The 20,203-nt window shown below is 39.2% G+C and overlaps 1 protein-coding gene across 2 annotated transcripts; it reads right to left on the minus strand.

The window, feature by feature from the left end:
* Positions 1–137: 137 nt before the first annotated feature.
* Positions 138–18,374, minus strand: MYEF2 (myelin expression factor 2). 2 transcript variants are annotated; one of them, XM_074916748.1, is made up of 17 exons: positions 18,099–18,374; positions 13,329–13,558; positions 12,050–12,102; positions 10,769–10,776; positions 10,566–10,659; positions 9,520–9,711; positions 8,709–8,862; positions 8,260–8,309; positions 8,110–8,173; positions 7,862–7,963; positions 7,596–7,646; positions 7,452–7,520; positions 7,065–7,163; positions 4,090–4,161; positions 2,674–2,882; positions 2,517–2,568; positions 138–685 (listed from the first exon to the last, which is right to left on the minus strand). In XM_074916748.1, the coding sequence occupies exons 1-17, from the start codon at positions 18,284–18,286 to the stop codon at positions 522–524; spliced, it is 1,851 nt and encodes a 616-aa protein (XP_074772849.1). In that variant the 5' UTR covers positions 18,287–18,374; the 3' UTR covers positions 138–521. The 2 variants fall into 2 exon arrangements, with proteins under 2 accessions (XP_074772849.1, XP_074772850.1); XM_074916749.1 differs by lacking the exon at positions 4,090–4,161.
* Positions 18,375–20,203: the final 1,829 nt, after the last annotated feature.

Genomic DNA, 20,203 nt, shown 5'->3' on the forward strand with positions numbered 1-20,203 from the left:
AGTATGACTACAACGCACATATAAAACCAAAATTCTGAAAAAAAAGACATCTAGTTTTTACATTACAATGTTGATACACGCTGGGGGAAAAAAAAAATGAAAGTCAGAAAATACTAAACAAATCCCACTATGCAATCTTGAGATTAACAGAGAAAATGGCTTATTTTATTAAAAACAGTATAACCATTCATTTAAACTGAATGACTAGAGACACTTGGCCTAATTTTCCAAAGGCACTGAGCATCCAAAGCTTCCACAGTCTACAGAGACCTGCAGGTGCTCAGTGCCTCTAAAAAAAAAAAAAACCAACAAAAATCAGGCAAATTGTCTTTAAAAACCAAACATAGTAAGATTCAGTTAACAAGTATCACAGTATATTAAACACTATACTGTTAAAGGCTGGTGGGATTTAAAAGTTCCTTTTTACAGCTTTTGTAAGCATACAATGTTACTAAAAATGACTTACTAGGATAAAGAAGCTAAACAAGACATAGGAATGTTCCTGAACACACAGTTTTAAATTATGCATTGCGATCCAAGCGTACATCAATTTCTCTGCCACTGATTTTTATGCCGTTCATTATCCTACAGGCCTTTTCAGCAGATTCTGGTGAGTCAAATCTGACTGTTCCACAGCCCTTTGATTTTCCATTCTCCATTTTTATTTCTGCAAACATTACATGACCTGAATAAATAAGTTAAACAGCAGTTATTTCAAGTCTTCAGTGCACTAACAACTTAAAGAACTCATCAGAAGTGATAAAAAAAGCATTTTTAAATATGAAATTAGCACTTTCAGACTGATGGTATATTCACTCATTCAGGGAAGGTGACACAGGTCAAGACAGCAGTGAAGAATCCAAATTAAGATCCACTGCTTCAAATCTTTCCTTCACACTAGCGTAAGATGAAGTATGCCTGTACTTGACCTCAAGTTTGAAATAAAGTGCCCTGCAAGGCTGAGGGCAAGTTTTGTGTTTCGTTTACTGACACTGCCAGCAGTGTGGCTAGTGATGGGCATTAACTGAATTATAGTTCAGTCCACTACGTTCATCACAGCAACATACCAAGCGATTTTGTAAAGAAGCTGCATAGCAAAGTTAGAACCTTTAAAACAGTAAAGTTACCAGGTTAGGAGTGGTGGAAAAGTAGCATGCACTATTCGATCCCTGCAGCGTTTTCTTGAGGTTGGACACTCAACTCGTGAGGCAGCATTTTTATGTGGATGTCTTGGTACCACAGAGAATGTTCAGTGCCCGGAGCTAATGAGTTTTTCCTTATGGTATGTTGTAGCACACCACACTTGAGCCCCCAAAGGTGTCTAGGGGCAAGAAACTTTTCCCTACAATATATAGCTTATTTTTAAATATCATATAATAGAAGACTGGCCTTTCACTGCAAGAAATTGAACATATGGAGACATGGTCTTTGTATTTTCTTACAATACTGGTATGAATACAGTCTGTTGCTTATATTTGTGCTTATAATTCCTAATTCAACATAATTACTACATCATGATCTCCTTGACATCATTGCCAAGGAGATCATGAAAAAAAAAAGTTTTTTAAATTCTGAACTATCTGAAGTCACCCAGGAAGTTAAGACTTGGGGGAAAAAAAAAAAAAAAGAAAAAAAAAGAGAAAACCTGTTTTGCTCTATCCTCTAGCTACAAAAAATATTTGCAAAATTTTCAGGTGTTCATAGTTGAACTGTGAGTTCTGATTTGTATCAAATCTACAAATAGGCGTATGAAGACTATCTTAGATATCAGTAGTATATTTTAAAGTATTTGTCTTTTCTGTCTCTCCAAAATAAGTCATCCTCTAATTCAGTTAAATCTTTCCATTCTGAAAGTGCATTTTCAAAACAAAACAATCATATTTCTACACCTGAGCTTCATTTTTCATTCAGTTCAGTGACAACTTTTCTTAATTAGATAAAAAGAATTATTGGATATTTGCAGCAATCTATCTTACATAAAAAAGGCCTTTATTTCTTAATGTAGAGAGGAAGCATTACAGCCTGCAAATATGCTAATCAGGATCATCTATTTGCATAAAAACCAAATCTGCCACTTTGGCAAAATTACTAACTCCTGATTTGATGCAGCACCATTTCTGGAAGTAATGCATAACCTGGACAGGCCAAGGCCCCTGCATCCATTTGTCTCAAAATAAATCCTACATTATATACTCTCTGTTAGCCAGAGGATACCTAATACCCGCTTCAAAAAAGATGCAGCTCAAAGACTAATTTTATTAATGGAATGGGTTAAAGGTTATAGCAGATGAGCACTCAGGGCCAACAGAGCCCATACTATACCTTGGTCTCATGTGTTACATCATGCCTGAATATTATTTATGTAACTCAGGAAAGGTGGGGGAAGTCAGAAAGATGATAGGCAGACTACTCTTCAGAAGAAAGCAACCACCTTGTCTCCCTGTCCTTAACTAGCAAACACCATATAAAACATGAAGTCAATGGAGCTGAGCAGGCTATAAGATTAATATACATACCACATTGACTGAATTTCTCCTTTAGCTTCTGCCAGGTCAAGTCAAAAGGAAGCTAGAATAAAAATGCATTATTAATAACAAAATATTACAAAGAGAAGAAGAGCATGTCATCAAACATGCACACAAACTCATGGTTTCTCTGTATTCAAATGCTTACATTTCTCACAAATATCTGGTTGCCTTTAGAGCTTAATCTCTCTCTCATGCCACTTCCCATTGGGCCTGGCACAAATCCTCGATCAATATCGATGTTCCTGTCCAGGCCTCCACCCATAGCTGGTCCTATTCGATCAAAACCAGAACTCATCCGATCCATCCCCATTCCCATTCCTCCAGCCATACTGTTCATACCACCCATTCCACCACCTACACAGAGAAAGAAAAGGAGGATAATAACCTATTTTTAGTAATAAATGCACAAGTATTTTGTAAAAAAATTCTTTTGTGTCAGTAGAAAAATAAGTGTAATAAAACTGCTGTAACACAAAGCATAACTTCATACATGCACAGTGATTTAAAATATTAGCCATGCTACTAGATAAGTCAAAGTATTAGAAGACACAATGTGTCAGTTCTAAAATGAAAGTAAAAACCAAACTGCATCAAGTTACTGGCCACACCATCTAATGTAGTAAAATGTTGAACACAGGTAAAGAATTAAAATTTAAAGGCTGTCCAGTTTAATTAATAAAAATCTGATACCTTGTACCAAAAAGAGGTCGAGTAAATAACCATGGCAATGTTAAGATACAGATAATTTGGCCATATACACTATTGTTTGCTTCCTGCATTCATATTCAGCTTTACTTAATACAGCCATACTTAATTCAATCTTCTAGAGAAAGAATTTTTTGCAGAGAACAGGTCTCACTGCAAGTACTGTGAAGAGCATGGACTTCCCTATGATACATGCCATGAAATATATTAATGAATATATAATAAAGAACTAAGATCAATGGCATTCCAATATCCTATTATAATATTTCCAGATTCATAATTAAAAATTAACGTAAAGCAAGACTATAAAGATCATTCATGAGAGACCCTCTCGTTAAGCCTTATGCCTCTCACGATTGTCACTAGTAAGATTTTAGTTTCTCATTTGCTTTAGCCTGAGGAACTCGGGAGATCTGCTGTAATACAAACTCAGTATTGCAGCTTTGCACAAAATTAAACTGAATCATAATCTGAAATTCAAGGCTGATTTTTTTATATCAATGATAAGAGATTACTGAAGTCCAGCTTCATGAAGTTCACAAAATTAACTGTGCCTATTTGTCTTTTTTTGTGAAATACACGTTTACTAGAATCACTTCTCCCTCCAAACCAGAAGTTAACACCGTTTCAAAACTAAGATTAAGGGAAAGACTGTATCAACAAGTTTTCCCCTGAACTTTTACCTCAGCAAAGCAGCTTTAAAAACTATTAGACTTGCAGTCACATGCAACAGAATTCTACTTCTTCCAACAGGGCAAGACACTGCACTACAATGAAATCCTCCAATACAATGACATGTACACCGTATCATTACATTGCCTATGCGTTTACATTCTATTGAAACAAGTTAACCTACTCATTCCAGATCTTACTGGGCCCATGCTAGGTGCTCCCATTCCTCCTGCAAAAACACCAATCATTGCACCACCTAAACAGAAAAAAATAATAAAGTGACATATGCTGAAACCACTGGTTAGTGACAACAACAACAAAGCACACCCTGATGAAGTGCACTGATCTCAGTGTCTTCTACAGAACACTTTAACCTGTGCCTTTATTATTCAAACTAAATAGGAAACATCCAGGAAGTAACATTAGTTCCTCCTTCTCGATGATGGGATTTAAGCGACTCCAATTTCTTTCCAGCTTTTCTCCCCTCTCACAGTCTGTCAGCAGCACAAACGTCTTAAAAGTAAATGAGCTATTTCCCACATTGGGAAGAACAGCCTCAAAACTGAAGGGTTCATCTTATTTAACCTTCATAGTACAGAACTGCCTTAGTTTCTCCCATTTTTGAGAAACCAATGGAGATGCTAGGAGCAGCTCTCCCAAAGTCTGTCTCTACTGCAGGTGAAGAGTGATGGAATTTGGTGGGAAAAAGGGAGAAAGAAAATGAATTGATACTTAATAAAAGCTATTTCTCAAAACCATGGAATCTCAGAATGGTATCAGAGTATACAGTGGGGTAAAAGTAATTCTTTTCATTGAAGTGCTAATATTCAGGAAAGTAATCCCAAGGGAGCTTCTAGAATTGTAGAAACTCAGAAGAACTACATCCCTGTCACTGCAGAACGGAGTAGAACTGTCAGCTGCATTTTTCTTGCTTGATTTTCATACCTAAAAGAAACAGCTCAGTTTTTACTTACGGCAAAATAGATCAGTAACTTGTCTTTAGGCTAGACACCACTGTTCCAATACCTAAAAAAGGTCACCGCTGAATCTTCCACTAGATGATTTTCTCCACACAGTTCAAAACAGCAACAATTGTTCCCTGCCAGTCTCTTGTGGTAAATATTTGTCTCCTCTCACAGAAAAAGCTGTCATAGCCATACCAAGACCTCAAAAAATATGGACTAGCCTGTTTACAAAAACTAAAGTTTCAACACCCAACAGGATTACTCCCAGTACTTCAGCCAACAGTTTGTATGAGGAAGATCTTAATTATTCATTAAGCCAGAGAGGGTCTTGCAATGAAATAGCAAGTCAAATTTTGAGATTGCTGTTCACATGACTGGTTTTTGCCCTGAAAAAGAATCAGGAAAAATAAATCCCCACTTTTCCAGAGCTAGAAAACCTTTGTTTGTGAGTGCATCCCAGTTACACCCACTCTCTTTTAAAAGGAAAAAACACCTCTCCCCAAGTTTAAGTTACACTTAAAAAAAAAACCCAAGCCAAAACCACAAAAAACACACAAACCATACCTAAACAACAAAAAAAAATATCCATGAACACTCAGATAATCCTATTAAGCAAGATTTTATCTACTTCTGACATGAGACATACTTTACCTGTACCTTTCCTCCCACTAGCTCTTTACCAACAAAAAATTACGTGCTTAGAGATGCTCTATGACACAACCTTTGATCTTCTGAATACTTCAAAATTTTTGCAATTTAAATGGCAACAACAATGATTCTGCTGCAAATCAAACATCCTCATTTTCACTAATTGATGCCATAGCCCAATCAAACACTGTTTTAAGTTGTCCTCCTTGAAACTGGCAGGATACTAAAGCCAAATGTACTCACAGCATTTCCTTTTATGATGCCATTAACCTAAATTTTGTAACACGAGTACGCTAGGGTCTTCCCTGATTAAACACTGTATCTATTAACGATTGTATTTGTAAATCCCTACAATTTCCTTCCATTATTTAAGGATATAATGAGAAAATCTTATCTTGGTTCTCATAACAGTATTTAAATGGTAAGACTGCTGACAAGTTATAAATTGAAGCTTTCTGGATCTACCAAATGAATCATTTCCACATCAGTTCCTCACAGTTGCCACGTTCATGTATTTCAAAACCATCATGTTACCAGACGACTCAGAAGTCTATTGCTTACATGAACATTTATAACTGAAGTGGCTTTGGATTTTCACTCAGGAAACAGATGTTTATCCTGTTGCAAGTAAACAGAGTGAAAGCATATACTTGATTTTCAAAACATTCATTCCAAGACATTAAGAGTAACTGAACTGACAAGCTAATTACATTCCTATCACTTCTACACAACTACCAGTGCTCAAAGAGAAGCACATGAGTTACCCTTTATTATGATGCCCAACCCCAACCAGATGAACCTCAGGCTCTTAACAGCTCTTCTCTTTCACAGTGGAGAATTAACAGAGGGAGAAAGGGACAAAAACAGGGAGGAGGAGGAGGAAGAAAACCCATCTCCTACAATGTGCTCATCCAAGGTAAAAGTATAGTACAAAGTGCAAGAAGTCTCCACTGCTAAGCACTTCCAGGCCTCTTAAGACAGAAAAGTATCTCATTTGAGGGAACCCAAACACAATAAAGTGAACTCTGTCAACAAGACATTGTCTATAAACAAAACTGGCTCAGTTACAGGAAAGGCCAATAAATCCCATTCTGAGCTACTTGAGCTCAGAAGACAGGAAGAAACAAAAGGCACCAAAATTCACCATTCCTATCCAGTGCTACCTGATTTGCAGTAAAGTTTTCCAGCACGTATTTGCACAAGCAGGCTCCTGGAAGTTACAAAGGTGGTAGGGTTTATGGGCAGCTTGTTCAGGATTACCACAGGCATCTGCTTCAATACCCAAAAGACTTAATACCTCAAAGTTAACAGTATGAAGCTAAATGCTTTCCTCAAATTGCTATTTTGTTTATATTTTACAGGTGGAAAAAAACCAAAAGACTTCTGTCCTAAGCAATGGCTATAACAAACAAGAATACTTTCTTATAGTAATGACAGAGAGAGGGGACAGATGAAAATGACCAAACAAAACAAGGTCTCTTCTTCTAGTATAACTCCTCCAATAGTATGTTGCCATTTGCCACAGAAAATTTTGCAGTTACCATACCCATCCTCCCAAAGGAATCTCCAAACCCACGGTTCAATGCCATGTCACTACGACCAAAATCTCTGTCCATGTTTCCTCCCATTCCACCACGGAACATTTCTGTAGAGGACAAAGCAAACAAGCAAAAATATTCTGTTATATACATCTAGAGCTGATGTTCATATAACACTTCTTTCATAGCTGCTTGTTTAAGTAGAAGTGGATTTAATGGACAAGTCAGAGGCATCTATTAGGTACTTAACTGCCACAGCAGTGCCTATGCCTTCGTTCATGCCACTGACTATATTTCCTTTGAAGTCATCTACATTACTAAAGCCCTAAAGGTAGAGCTTTTAATAAATAAATATTAGAAAACTTAGTAAGTGTAGGGGAACAGTGTTCACCTACCTCCCATTCGGTTGACTCCAAATCCTCCCATATTAGGCATTCCTTCCATTCCCCGAAATCCAGCAAGTCCTGTAAAATAAGGAAGAGTGTTTTCTATACAATATTAAAAAAAATACTTAATGCAAAGAATTTCACTGCACGTACCACCTCCCATTCTATTCATTCCGCCAAATCCTGGACCGTCTATTCCCATACCTTTAAACCAGAAAGACAAACACCGTTTAGAAGACAGGTAAGATCCTAATGGATTTTAAAAAAATTGCAGAGACAGTTAACATCTCAAAAACATACTACACAAGGCTTGCTTTGTCAAGGATATGTCATTCTTCCAAACCCAGAAATGATTTTAAACATAAACAATTTTAAACTTAAAACTCTGCAAAACTTAAAAACTAAGAACATAGATTTACCTCCCGGACCCATGCTCCCCATTCCACCACCCATGCTCAACTGTGTCGCACTGATGGGTTGTCCTCCTGGTCCAAGTCCCATTCCAATGCCACCAAGACCACCTTGAAAACAAAAGTAAGTATCACCAGAAGATTTTCTTCTGTTATCATAAAGAGGCCACAGTAGCCAGAAGTACTACTAAGCTGTTTCAAGACTCTGTACAAATATATATAAAGTGCAAGAAGTAGAAAATAGAATGTGCACTCACGAGGTAATTGTGAGGTTTTGCTGTCTGCAACACGGAAATCTTCATGAGGAACTGATTTGTCATCCTGATAAAAAACAAGGATGTTATACTATGATCCTTTCAATGTTCTGGCAGTAACATGTAAGGTAGAAAGAAATGTAAGTAACTTACCATTTTTACATGCATGGGTCTGTCAAACAGGAATTGTCCATTGAACATAGCTGAAGAAATGCAAGTCAAGGAATTTAAACTACAAAAGACAACGTAACTATTTCAGAAGAATGACTGTGATATCTTATTTTATTTCTGTACCGTTTGTAGGAGTCTTATCTTTCCTTATCTTATCTGTAGAAAGCCAATTCAAAGACCAGAAGAGACAAGTTGTTAGGTGTGTAAAAGTTAAGTTTCACGCATGTCACATTCTTTAAGCTTTTTCAATGTTACACATTTTTAGACTCTAGCAGTAAACTCAGTAATAAAAATGTAATCTACACAGTGTTACACTCTAGTCCCTATATACTAGCTACAAGGTAAATCAGCACCATCCGTAAAACTATGCTATCAGAAGCCATTAAAGACTGAACCATATCTGAGCAGTTCTTTTTCAAAATTAAGGATACATATTGCTTGAACAGCTTCAATTGCCTGTTCAAAGGTAACTGTTCCCATTCCTCGACTCTTGCCATCTTTATCTTCTTTGATGTCTGCACGCTTTACAGTTCCAGCAATGCTGAATACCTCCTTCAGTTTCTTCCAGCCAACTTTAAAGTCAAGCTTACACAGAGAAATACATTAGTGATTTCAGTGCACATTTCTGTTCTGCCATTACATTTGGAAGAGATTTTCTGCAGCTGTAACTCTTCAGCTTCACAAAATGCTTGATATATGTAAATAGCCGGGATTTTATAATATACACACACTGCAAAGATGTCAACTAAAAGCAACAATTTATGCTACATACACATATTTTACTTTAATTAACATCCTAACATTGAGAAATGGATGGGTTCTTGTCAAGAGCAGTTGTACTCCCACAAGTCCCCCTGCAGACATAGTAGTCTTTTGTGCAAATAAACTTATAAAGTAAGCACCTCCAACAAATATGAGTTTAAGTGAGTCAACAGTAACTAGCAAGATAACTGAAGTGCATAATTTAAAAAAAAGCAACTGTAAATAGATAGCAAAAATATGTATAGAATTTTTTAATCAACAGGTACTTAATTATTGCACAGTTACACGTCAACCTCAAGAGTTTAATGCTATCTTTCATGTCCAAAATCTGAATATATATCCAGCACTTTTAGCTGAATACACTAGTTGTGAACTCACATTTTCAGTTTCCTATTTATATTAAAACTGAATTATTCAGCAATATAAGATGTTTTACAAAGATCAAATATTACAGTTACAGAATACAGTTTTTAAACTTACATTAGCAACAAAAATAGTGGACCCAAGCCTGCCTGCCTGCAAGTTACTGATAACCTCGGGAGGAATGTTCGGATTATTGAGAATAGAAGGTGGTAAATTCATTATTCCAGGTGCCACATCAGGTCCATGTCCTCCTGGAAACTGTCCTCCTACACGCTGTAATGCCCTACGAGCATGTTCACCTTCAGGATCCTGAAATATGGGCAAAAATAAAGCCAATTTAATCATCAACAAGAGGACTGGCAACAAACAAAAAGGTACTATTTGAAATTCTACATAAACCCATCAAAATTATCAACTAATATCCTTGTCCATGTCAGAGGGATCAAGAACTGAATTAGCATGGAGACCTAATTCCCTCACCTCTAGAGGTGGGTCCTTTCAGATGAGGGTTGAGGCATATTGGCAAAGCACTTGTTGAGGAAGCGTGCACTGCCACTTCACATGCTGTACCTAGCCTATGGACAAGTAGAAAAGATTTCAATCTAAAGGACTGTCAGTCTAGCACCTTCTTCCAAGAACTGAATTAATTTAATTAGGTTTTTTTATTTATTAATACTATCATTAAAGTTGTAACAGGACAAAAAGAACTGCATCAGACACCGTCATATACTACAACACTACAGTAGAAATGTTGACATTAATTTCACTTTCCAGTCAGCACAAGTTCTTTACTTCCAGCCCCATTTTTGCACACATGTAGTAGTCTGATACACAGCTCATTCTGTGTCATATTTTGAAGCAGGTAAGCAATGTAAACATAGAATCATTTAGTTGGAAAAGACCTGATAACACTAAGGTAAGAACATGAAGTTGTTAAAAGAAAAACAGATTATTTTGACTTTAGGACACACTTTTTTTCTCAGTTCACTTGGTATAGTACCAAGACCTTCTGCAAGCCAACAGGCACTTTGGCCCATTAAGAAAATGTCATAAAAAATTAAACTGGAAATTACACCACTAAGATGCTCAAAACCCTGTATTGTCATGTCAGTAGTTACACTCTCTTCACTGTTTCAAATTAAAAATAGCAGCAAAAAACATACCTCTTTAATATTCAGGGGTCTTCCACTAAGATCATATTTGTTCATAGTTTCTAACGCTTTCTTAACAAATTCTTCATCTTTGAATTCAACCACACTTAGAGGGAACAAAACATTTAGAGTATTAAAATAAAGTTTAAAATATTAAAGTTAACAGAATGTTTGGTTAGTAGTGTGTTTCTATACACACAGAAAAAGAAACTTACCCACAACCCTACATCCATGATGGTTTGTCATCATATGTAAAGAGAAAAAAAAAAAAAGAAGTAGTCAGTCAGCACATACGACAGAGCATTTAAGATTCCAGTTAAAGATCCCAGCTCACTGTTAAATAACTATTCAAGTTATTTTCGGCTTCAAAATCCATAATACATGCTCTTTACTAGTAGTCAAGCTGAATTTCTCCTATTTTCTCAACATACATACCTTTCAAATGCAAGAGAATATATTATCTTTTATTCTCTTTGAGCCAAACCAGAATTGGAAAAATGCCACACAGATCCATGTAAGGACAATTGGGGAGAGGAGGTGGGGAGAAAAGGGTGGAAAGAAAAAAACCCAAAAAGATAACCAAAAACCAATCAAGACACTCATCGTGTCATTAAAAGCTGCCCACTGACTACAAAATTCAAATCTACCTACATCAAGTATACCAGTACGATGAACAAGGAGCTTGCATACCTCTTCAGTATTACTAGCATAATTGAGAAATTACTTTATAAGAAGATAACCTTATTGACTGCACCAGAATCCTTCTAATAAAGCAAAGAGTTGAGGATTGCTTTAAGTGAAGCAAAGCTGACAGCATGTTTTAGTTTTAACAAGCGTTAAAGGAAGTCATTTACAATTGATACCATCTCAGTTAAGACCCAAACCTGCCTTTCTCATGTTCTTGCTCCGGGTTAGGAGCTACTATTGGCCAAACTTTTGACTATTTTTAAGAAGACAAAGGAGCTTTAACAATCTTCACTCATAGCGCCTCATTGCTGGCACTCTGTTGGCTACCAACCATCTCCATCCATTTAGTTTTAAGAAAACAAATACATTAATCCAGTGTTTAGAGTACCAACCCTGCAAAGCTGTCAAATCAGGCACTTCAAACAGTATATTCTAGCTAACATTTTATACTCATTGGCCCCAAAGAAGAGAATACTACACTAAAAAAAATTTAAATAAAATCAGTGGTTTATTGAACGTCCTTTATACGAAACAGATTTGTACCAAAACAAAGATGTTTGCTAAAAAAGAAGAATTAAGTAAATGCCATTTGTTAACATTTACGGAAGTATTTTGTCCTTTACAGCCAGCTAGTTTGAGTTGCATGGAAGTGTCAAACTACTTCTAATACAAAAATCCTCAAGGCTATCTTAATGAAAATCAGTGTAAAAATGAAACTTACTTTCCAATAACTGGTACAGGAATTATACAAAAATAAAACTGCTGAGGAACTTTTAAACCTCTAGCAGATTGTTGCCCACGGCACTTACCCTTGATTTTCCTTCAGCATCCTTAAACAGCTCCACGTATGTAACCTCACCAACTACATAAGACATACAAAGGGAAAATACCAAGAGACAATGCATTTAAACACCAGTATCTTTCTTTACTGTGCCCCTGTGCACAACTCTACAGAGAAGCACCTATTATTCACCAACAATCAAAACCAGACCAACGTACCTCCTGTCAATGGCTATATAATTTAGCTAATTTTCAGAAATATGCAGCAGCCACATTCTCAAAAAGCTAAAAACAAACAACTATATTTAACCTAATTCATACTACAGATCATGTTTTGGCCAGTATGATATAGTTGGTGAACAAATTCAGATATACACAGTCCCTTAACCTAACAAATGAAACGTCAACGTTCACTGGGAAGTGTTACATTTATCATCCTACTCACAACACCTGTTTTAAGGTGACTTTCTACCTGAATGTCTTCAATCATGTTTGCCTTCAATAATAACCAAATTTACACATCAAATATTTCACAGCAAGCCACTCACTTTCTAAAGTCGGGAGTTTCAATAAATAAACCAATCAAATAGTCACGTCACCTTACAACAGATAAACCAGCAGTTACAAAAGGGGGGTATTGGCATTTTTCACAGCCTAAAAGCCAAGTGTGCTTTGCATTACTTTTGAAGAATCATTTTTTTCAAGGAAAACACAGAACTAACTTTTTACAGAATTCATATATTAGCATTATTTTACCCCAAAGTAAGACATTTGGGGTAGTAGGATTACTCTATCGGAACTGCAACAATAGTAACAAGCTTTTAATACAAATCTCCAGACAAACAGTCATGGCAGTAGTGACAATGCAGAAAACGTTAATTCCACAGCCCGATTCCACCAAAGAAATACAAAACAACTTTTGAAAGACGTCCTTTATTATTCATATTAACACACTAAATGTGTTGCTTAAATACAATAGCCCTTAAAAAAAAAAATCTACAAAGACTACAACTAGACAAAACACAATCTCTTTAAGAAGTCATGAGGTCATGCATATACTCTCTACTGTCACACTAGAATGGCAGAAGATTGTAAGCACTTCATTTACCCATCCTACCCTGCAATGCAATTGTCTCAGATGAAAGAGAGGGAAGGGAGATAGATGTATCAAGTAAAGGCCAAAAATTAAAAAAAAAAAAAAAAAAAAAAAAAAGGAGTCAAATCAAATCTGTGTGGCTCAAAGGACATATACATTGCATTTAAGTTCTACCCCTTCCTATGTGAAGTGTATTATAAGGAATAAGTTACCTTTCTCTCTCATAAGATCTTTAATAGCTTGCCATTTCATGTCATACGGGATGTTGCTAATAAAAACTCTATTACGATTAATAGTCTTCTTCTCTCCAGTGCCTGCATTCTTGTCCTTTGAATAGGGGTGGAATCTATTCTTGTTTCCAAGAGAAGGGATTGCCTTCGGTTTTGCAACGTACTTCTCTTTTACAGGTACTTTCTCTTCTTTTGCTGTCTCATCATTATCCCTACATGAAAAAAAAGAACCAAAACCCCAAACAAAAAGATATTAGCCTTATGTTGGATCATTAGACTATTATACCTCCTATATATACAGCTGTCTATGTCCTCTGCTATTAGAACTCCCAGGATGCCAACGCTGCTTTTCAAATTAGGAAAAATAAATTCCCGTTACCAGTCTAATTCCAAAATACATTGCTTTATCTAGAACAAAAAATGTTATAATAGATTTATTCACTACTGTAAGTAAAGAAAGCACATCTTGCTACTTCAGTTACATTGCATTTCCATTACGTCTGTCAAAATTCAGCAAGATGGTACTATGAAACTACTACAAATATCAAAATACGATGACTGAAAAATAAGCTACAGCATCCATGCCTTGGTGCTTTAATAATTTTCACATCAGACTTGGCTAAATTACACGATATTCACCACAGAAGTGAGATTTAAAACAGTCTAACTTATGAGCAGCTTGGTATACTTCATTCAGCACAATAATAATACATAAAAATCAACTCTAATAGGCTGTAAATCAAATTACATCTTATTTATCACATAATTTTGACTCACATTTTTGGACAGACTGCTTTTAGACAAAAATTAAAATTCAGTTAAGAACATCTTTCACTTTCATTGCTTAACACTGCCAAAATTTGAAAACTTGCTTAATGCACAGGAACTAGCTGTATTAAGGCATGCACTGCATCTAAGACTTAAGTCACCAGCTATTATCCACTAGAATCAACAAAAACACAGACTCCTGGCCCTCGGTCTTTCAAAAATTTAGCAACAGCAGCTGCTCTCCTTTGAAAATCTTTTTTATTTTTAGATGAAAATGATGGAAAATTTCCTTCCTCTCTTTTAAAGCAGCCCAAACCTCAACTTTGGTAACAACGAACACTTTGAACAGAATTAGATTAAATATCCAAAACTCTTTAGCGCTCCTGATAGTGTTACTATCATGAGATGATTTAGCATGTTAACCGAAGATCAAGGTGCCTGAACTGTTACTTTAAAAAAGGTGAACTGCTGAAAGAATCCAGTGATAAACCCACACAAGTGTGATCCACTGAACAGACACTACTTGGGAGATACACATCAAAGTCTAGTTCAAATCTCACCATAGTTAATGAGAAACATAAAAAGTAGTTTTATAGAAATGTTTACTTTAAAAAGCCAGCATTGGCCACTCAAGTTAAATCAATTACAAGGAAATGTCCTACAGAACTGCCAGAAGCGACTGACTGCGAGCCCTCCTTCTTAAATTACATCACTATCTTTAGAATTTTTCCCACATTTCAGAAGGCTTAGTTTTTAATCTCGTTTTGAAACTTTGCAAGGCTTCTGGTGTAAAATTAGTCAAAACAGATATTTCAGTCTTACAATCACAACATATGGCAAGATCATTGCTTTTGATTAATTGAAATGAGTATTTTCAGTTCTCTGCGTTAATAAAAGAGTAAGTGACAGTCTTGTACTCAAGAGCGCGTGCAAGCAGCCTTTCATGATGCTAGATGTATTATCTACTCAAGCATGGGCACTTTTCAGGGAGGAATAAATTCAAATACATCTGTACTTCTCCCATGACTTTTTCCAAAATTTTGGAGCACTCATATGATATAAACTTCACAGTCCTTGTCTTTACAAGTGGATTAAAAGAGGATTAGCAACTGAGAAATGTGTGGACACTCCTCTGGGTTAAGTATTTGTAAAATTTAAAACATTCGAAGTCAACAAGACGTTATCTGGTTCAAGTATCCTCCAGCTTCCCTCTGCATCACCCCTCCCTCTTCCAAATCATCCTGTCTGTTGTGGCAACATAATTCCTGTGTGGCTGTGTAATGAAGTGAAATGGAGGGAACAATGCAAGAAACTGGAGGGAGCCAGAGGGACAGGGGAAGGAAAGAACAGTATATTAGGTTATCCAGTCAGATCAGTTCCTTCCAATCCAGTACCATTTGCAAATGCTAAACTCCTGCCCAGTGAGACTGCTGGTAAAATCTAAGGTCTTCCTTAAGTTTTAGGATTAGAGCAATGGATTCTCTTTAGCCTTTTAAGCGCTTTCCTGCTTAAAGGATTATGAAACAGCCCCTGGGTGCTCAATGTAGCGCACAGGAAGAGCCAGGTCTCCAAATGTGGAATCCACAGGAACTGCAAGACCTGGCTGTACAAATCAGTAGAGAGCACAGAGGATAGAAGTTTGGCATAAACTCTTAAACCTGGGATACAAGAAGACACCTCACGTAGTCTGTGCTCACAGCCAGTATGATGAAAAAAAGAGGATTAAAAAAAAAAAACCCCAAACAAACCCTTCTTGCAAAACTCATCTGCTAAAAACAACAGGGGCCAGTGAATGAACTGCAGGCAAAGACCCTTTTGTGGATGTAGCTCTCACTCTATTCCTCGAACATTAAAAATCATTTCAATCAAACAGTGCATTCAAAGTAATGTCATGTTATTCACCTATAGACCACAGAAAAGACAGTGTCAGAGACTATGAACTGACATTTTTGGGGGCGAAAAAACAATAGTAATTTCTACTCTTTGCCTTTTGTATGAACGAATCATTTTATACATTTAATTAAGACTTGCCTGTGAAATCCTAGCAGATTTCTGGGTTGGAAAAGAGAGGTCTACCTTAATTTCTTTTAAAAAACCCATGTCCTCATTGATTAGAAAGAGCAATTTTTACCTTTTTAAAAATAATGTCTTTGAACTTCCATAAAGTTTTGGAAACAAAAGACAAAACTATACAAAACTAGAAGCCTAAAAAATAACGAGCACAAGGTAAATAAACAGGAAAGCCCTAAAAACTGAATATTTTTAAACAAACTTCTACTCCTCTGGTCACAAGTGTCCATACAAATAAGACATCAGCAGAGACAGAAATGCAAGCAGTCCACAACACGTGACTCTAAAGCACACAGACTAGCTTAGCTTTATTGTGCTGAACAGTTCCACTGCTCAATGCAATCAACTTAGGCATGTGTGCAAGCTGAAAACAGGATTCCTCTCCAATTTAATCTGAGTGCTAAGCAAACCTGGTTACACTCTAAGTAGTACGTTTCACCTGCACACCGACAGCTTAATCCTTCCTACCTGTGTTTTGGGGAAGACTGGAAACCCTACGTGAAAGAGCAAAACTCTGTTACCAAGATCTGTGCATTATAGTCAAAGCTGTGATTTCTACCACACAGAATGACTGGGATTTTTCATTTGCTTGTGATTAGTTTTGGAGGGAAAATTGCTGACAGAGGGATGGCTACAGAGAAATTAAGTCATTATTTTAACAGTTGCAACCCCAAAAGGCAGTAAGATGTTATATGCCTCAAAGGTGCCAAAGGGTCACAATCTTCCTGAGAAAATTCAACGATAATTTGTGTAGTTTCAAAGCTCAGGGCCAGGCTCAGGAAAAAAAAACAAAACACCTGCTGTTTTATGGTAATGTGAAATTTTAAACTTGTAAACTATTTGAATTTCACAGGGAGTCAAGTAAAGGCATGAAGTATGTCTTTATTCCTCCAGCTTTACATTGAACTTGATCCCACGTGCATTTTTTAAACGGTATCAGACCCAGGCTGCTCTGAACATGTCGAAACTTCACAGATCTCAACAGCTTTGATGTACTGCAACAATAAATCTACTATAAATGCTTTTTCCCTCCAAGACGTGAATGAGATTGGAATAGATATTGAAATTCCAATGACACAAGACAAAAACCTAGTTCATGTAAAGAATGACGACCCTCAAAGCCTGACATCAAAACCAACCAAACCCATAAGAGGTTATTCACCGTATTGTTCCGGCCAGCTGGTACTCCTGGCTCCCTTAGGCTACGTTCTTTTTAGACCTGCTACATAAGGCACAGTTTACACGTTCCATGTATGTTCACGTCACTATTTACAAAAGTCTGCGCACGTATGTGAGGGATTTTGTTTGTAAGAAGTCAATCACCACAGGCCTATCTTACCATTCTCACATAAACAAAGATTAGTTCAAAGGCTTTGCACAACATACCGCTGCGGTAAGAGGTGGAAATTGTAAACAAAACCAGAAGCGATCCAGAACACTTCTAGAAGCGGATCCCGAGAGAACCGGCCTGACCGGAGCCCTTACAGCAGGCCGGAGGCTCGCAGCAGCCAAGCGGTGAGAGCTCAGCCCCCGGCCCGGTTCCACGCCGCCGCCGCCTGCGGCTCCCCGAGCAGACGCCCAGCCCTCAGCCACTGCCCCGAGAGACTTCACCTTCCCCCCGCCAGGCCCCGGCCTCCTCCGTGCAGGCTGCCGGAGCCTGCCGGGGCGGGAGCTGCCTCCCCCGCCGCCCCGGCCCCCTCTCACCCCCGCCGGCCCCCAGCGGCGGCTCCGCGCTCGGGCCGTGCCGCCCGGAGCGCCGCCGTCCCCCGGCGGGGGAGGAGCCCGGCGGGGCGTGGGGGAGGAGGGGGCCGGCCGCCTTCGCCCCGCCGCGGCCTAGGCGGGCCCGCCGCACCCCCGCGCTCCCCCGGCCGCGCTGCCCCCGCCGCCCTCTGCCCGCCCCGGCCCGACACACACATTTTGACGCCATTAGCGCTGCCCCCGCCGCTCTCGGGTGCTGCCGCTGTCGTCGCCTCATCCTGCGGCGGCTGTTGTTGCGGCAGCGGCTGTTGCTGCTGCTGTGGCGGCGGCTGGCTCGCGGCGGCCTCCTCGGCTCCGCGCTGCGGCGCGGCGGCCGCAGCCTCCGGCTTATCGTTCTCCGCCATTTCGTGGCCGGGCCGGGGCCCCGCTACCGCTGGGTTTGAAAAGGGCCCGGAGCGCCTCGGCCTCGCCGCGCCGGGCCGGGCCAAGTCTCGCGAGAACGGGGCTGGCGGCGGCGGGGCGGGGGAGGGGACGCGCCGGGAGGCGTTACGGGTTGCCATGGCGACGCCGGTGGGCTGCCAGGCCCGCGGTGCCCGCGCCCGCCCCGCAGCCGGCGTTTCCCCCGCAGGAGCGGCACAGCGCGGCTCGGGCGCGGGACCCAGCGGCCCCGGCTCCGGGTGGGCGACTGGGCCTGCAGCTCGCTGCCCCCCGCTCGCCGCTGGGCAGCTCTGCCCCGGCTCGGGCCTACCCCCGGGTCGGCAGTCCTGCCCCCCGGCAGGCCATCGCCCCCCCCGGCACGGCAAATCCCCCCTAATTTGAAACCAACCTCCTCTCGCGGGGGGCAGCGACCCCCGCACCTCTCAAAAGCCAGTCTCGTACAGCTCAACAGTACCTGCAAAGCCGCAGGGTGTTAACAACAAATAAACCATTGCACGTTCCCAGCTCTTCACCTTTCTGTTTCTAATAATTCCACCTCAGCCTGCCTGACCCTTCACTGAGCATCACGCCTGTTGTTTGGGGACCATCCGCATTCCGAAGCAAGTCACCTCAGTCACTGCCTTCTCTCTGCTTCAGAAAACAGACTCTAACTTATTATTCAAATTTTATGCTAGGAATACACAATGAATTGAAGTCGTATCTCCTAAAACAAAGTTTGCCTTGCATTCTTCCTACGTTTATAGTCTCCTTGTTCCTTCAAAAATCAGTCACCAGTAAAGTACTCCTCCTGCCTACGTCTTTTTCCCAACATTTCCATACCTCCAGCACTAGGAAGATCCCCACATTCATGAGGAAATGAAGACCCCTGAATTCGGTGGACTCAAATCACCCCTTAACCTGTGTTGAGACAGCTCACAGACCAAATACAACCCTTATGCCCAGCCTCCTTAGGGGTGCTGGGACACTCTTCTAGTATTGACCAAAAAGCTTGTACCTACATTGTCCTCCAACTGCAGATGTCTGATTATTTATAAACGTATAAAGCTACTGGGCAGATTAAACTGCAAATTCAATTGTAGTTAGAGCACTGGAAGCTTCTAGATGGGCATTTGTTTTATTCTTAAATACAGATAACAAATATGAATAGTTGTTAATATAAAATTTCAAAATTACATAGGTCCGTGCCGCACACACACACACATACACTACTAAACATTTTGCATTCTCTATCACTCATTCTGGAAGATGTTAATTTACTTATGAGGTAGAATCTGTGACATACTCCTCTCAGCTTCCCTTTGCTTCTTCAATTCTAATTTCTCTCTATCACTTGGGGGGGAAATAGGTTTTAAGCAATATTTTTAAAAGAATAAAAGAATTTCTATCCTTTGGACAAAGTTTAATCATTTCACTAACCACAAGTATCACAGTATTTTGGGATCACCAAACTGTGTATTAACATCTATTATGTAAGGAAAATCATTCAGCCCTCAGCAGTGAATTTAGATCAGTGGCTTCTGGTTGCTGACCCACAGGAATCCATGCACTTCTTTTAAGAAAACCATAAATTAAGGTTAAGAAAAGCTGAACAGTCCAGAGGCTCCACATCTCTATTGGAGTGTGTTTCTGGCAAGAGATAGCTAAGAATCGCTGACCTGGACAAATGTGGGTTTTGGAAGTAAACTCCTTATGAGCTGCTGGGACGCTCTTTTGTCTGTCTGTCCTCATGGTTGTCACACCAGGCGTGGGTAACACCTGCAATTTTGGAGAAAGCTCAAAGACACTATGAAACACCCTACGTCCCAGATGAAGGTAGAAAGGCATGTCTAGAGGTCTGATAAGAGGTGCAATTCTGTTCACACATTAACCATAATTAGATAAAT

Source organism: Athene noctua, chromosome 13, assembly GCF_965140245.1.
Source record: "Athene noctua chromosome 13, bAthNoc1.hap1.1, whole genome shotgun sequence".
NCBI lineage: Eukaryota > Metazoa > Chordata > Aves > Strigiformes > Strigidae > Athene > Athene noctua.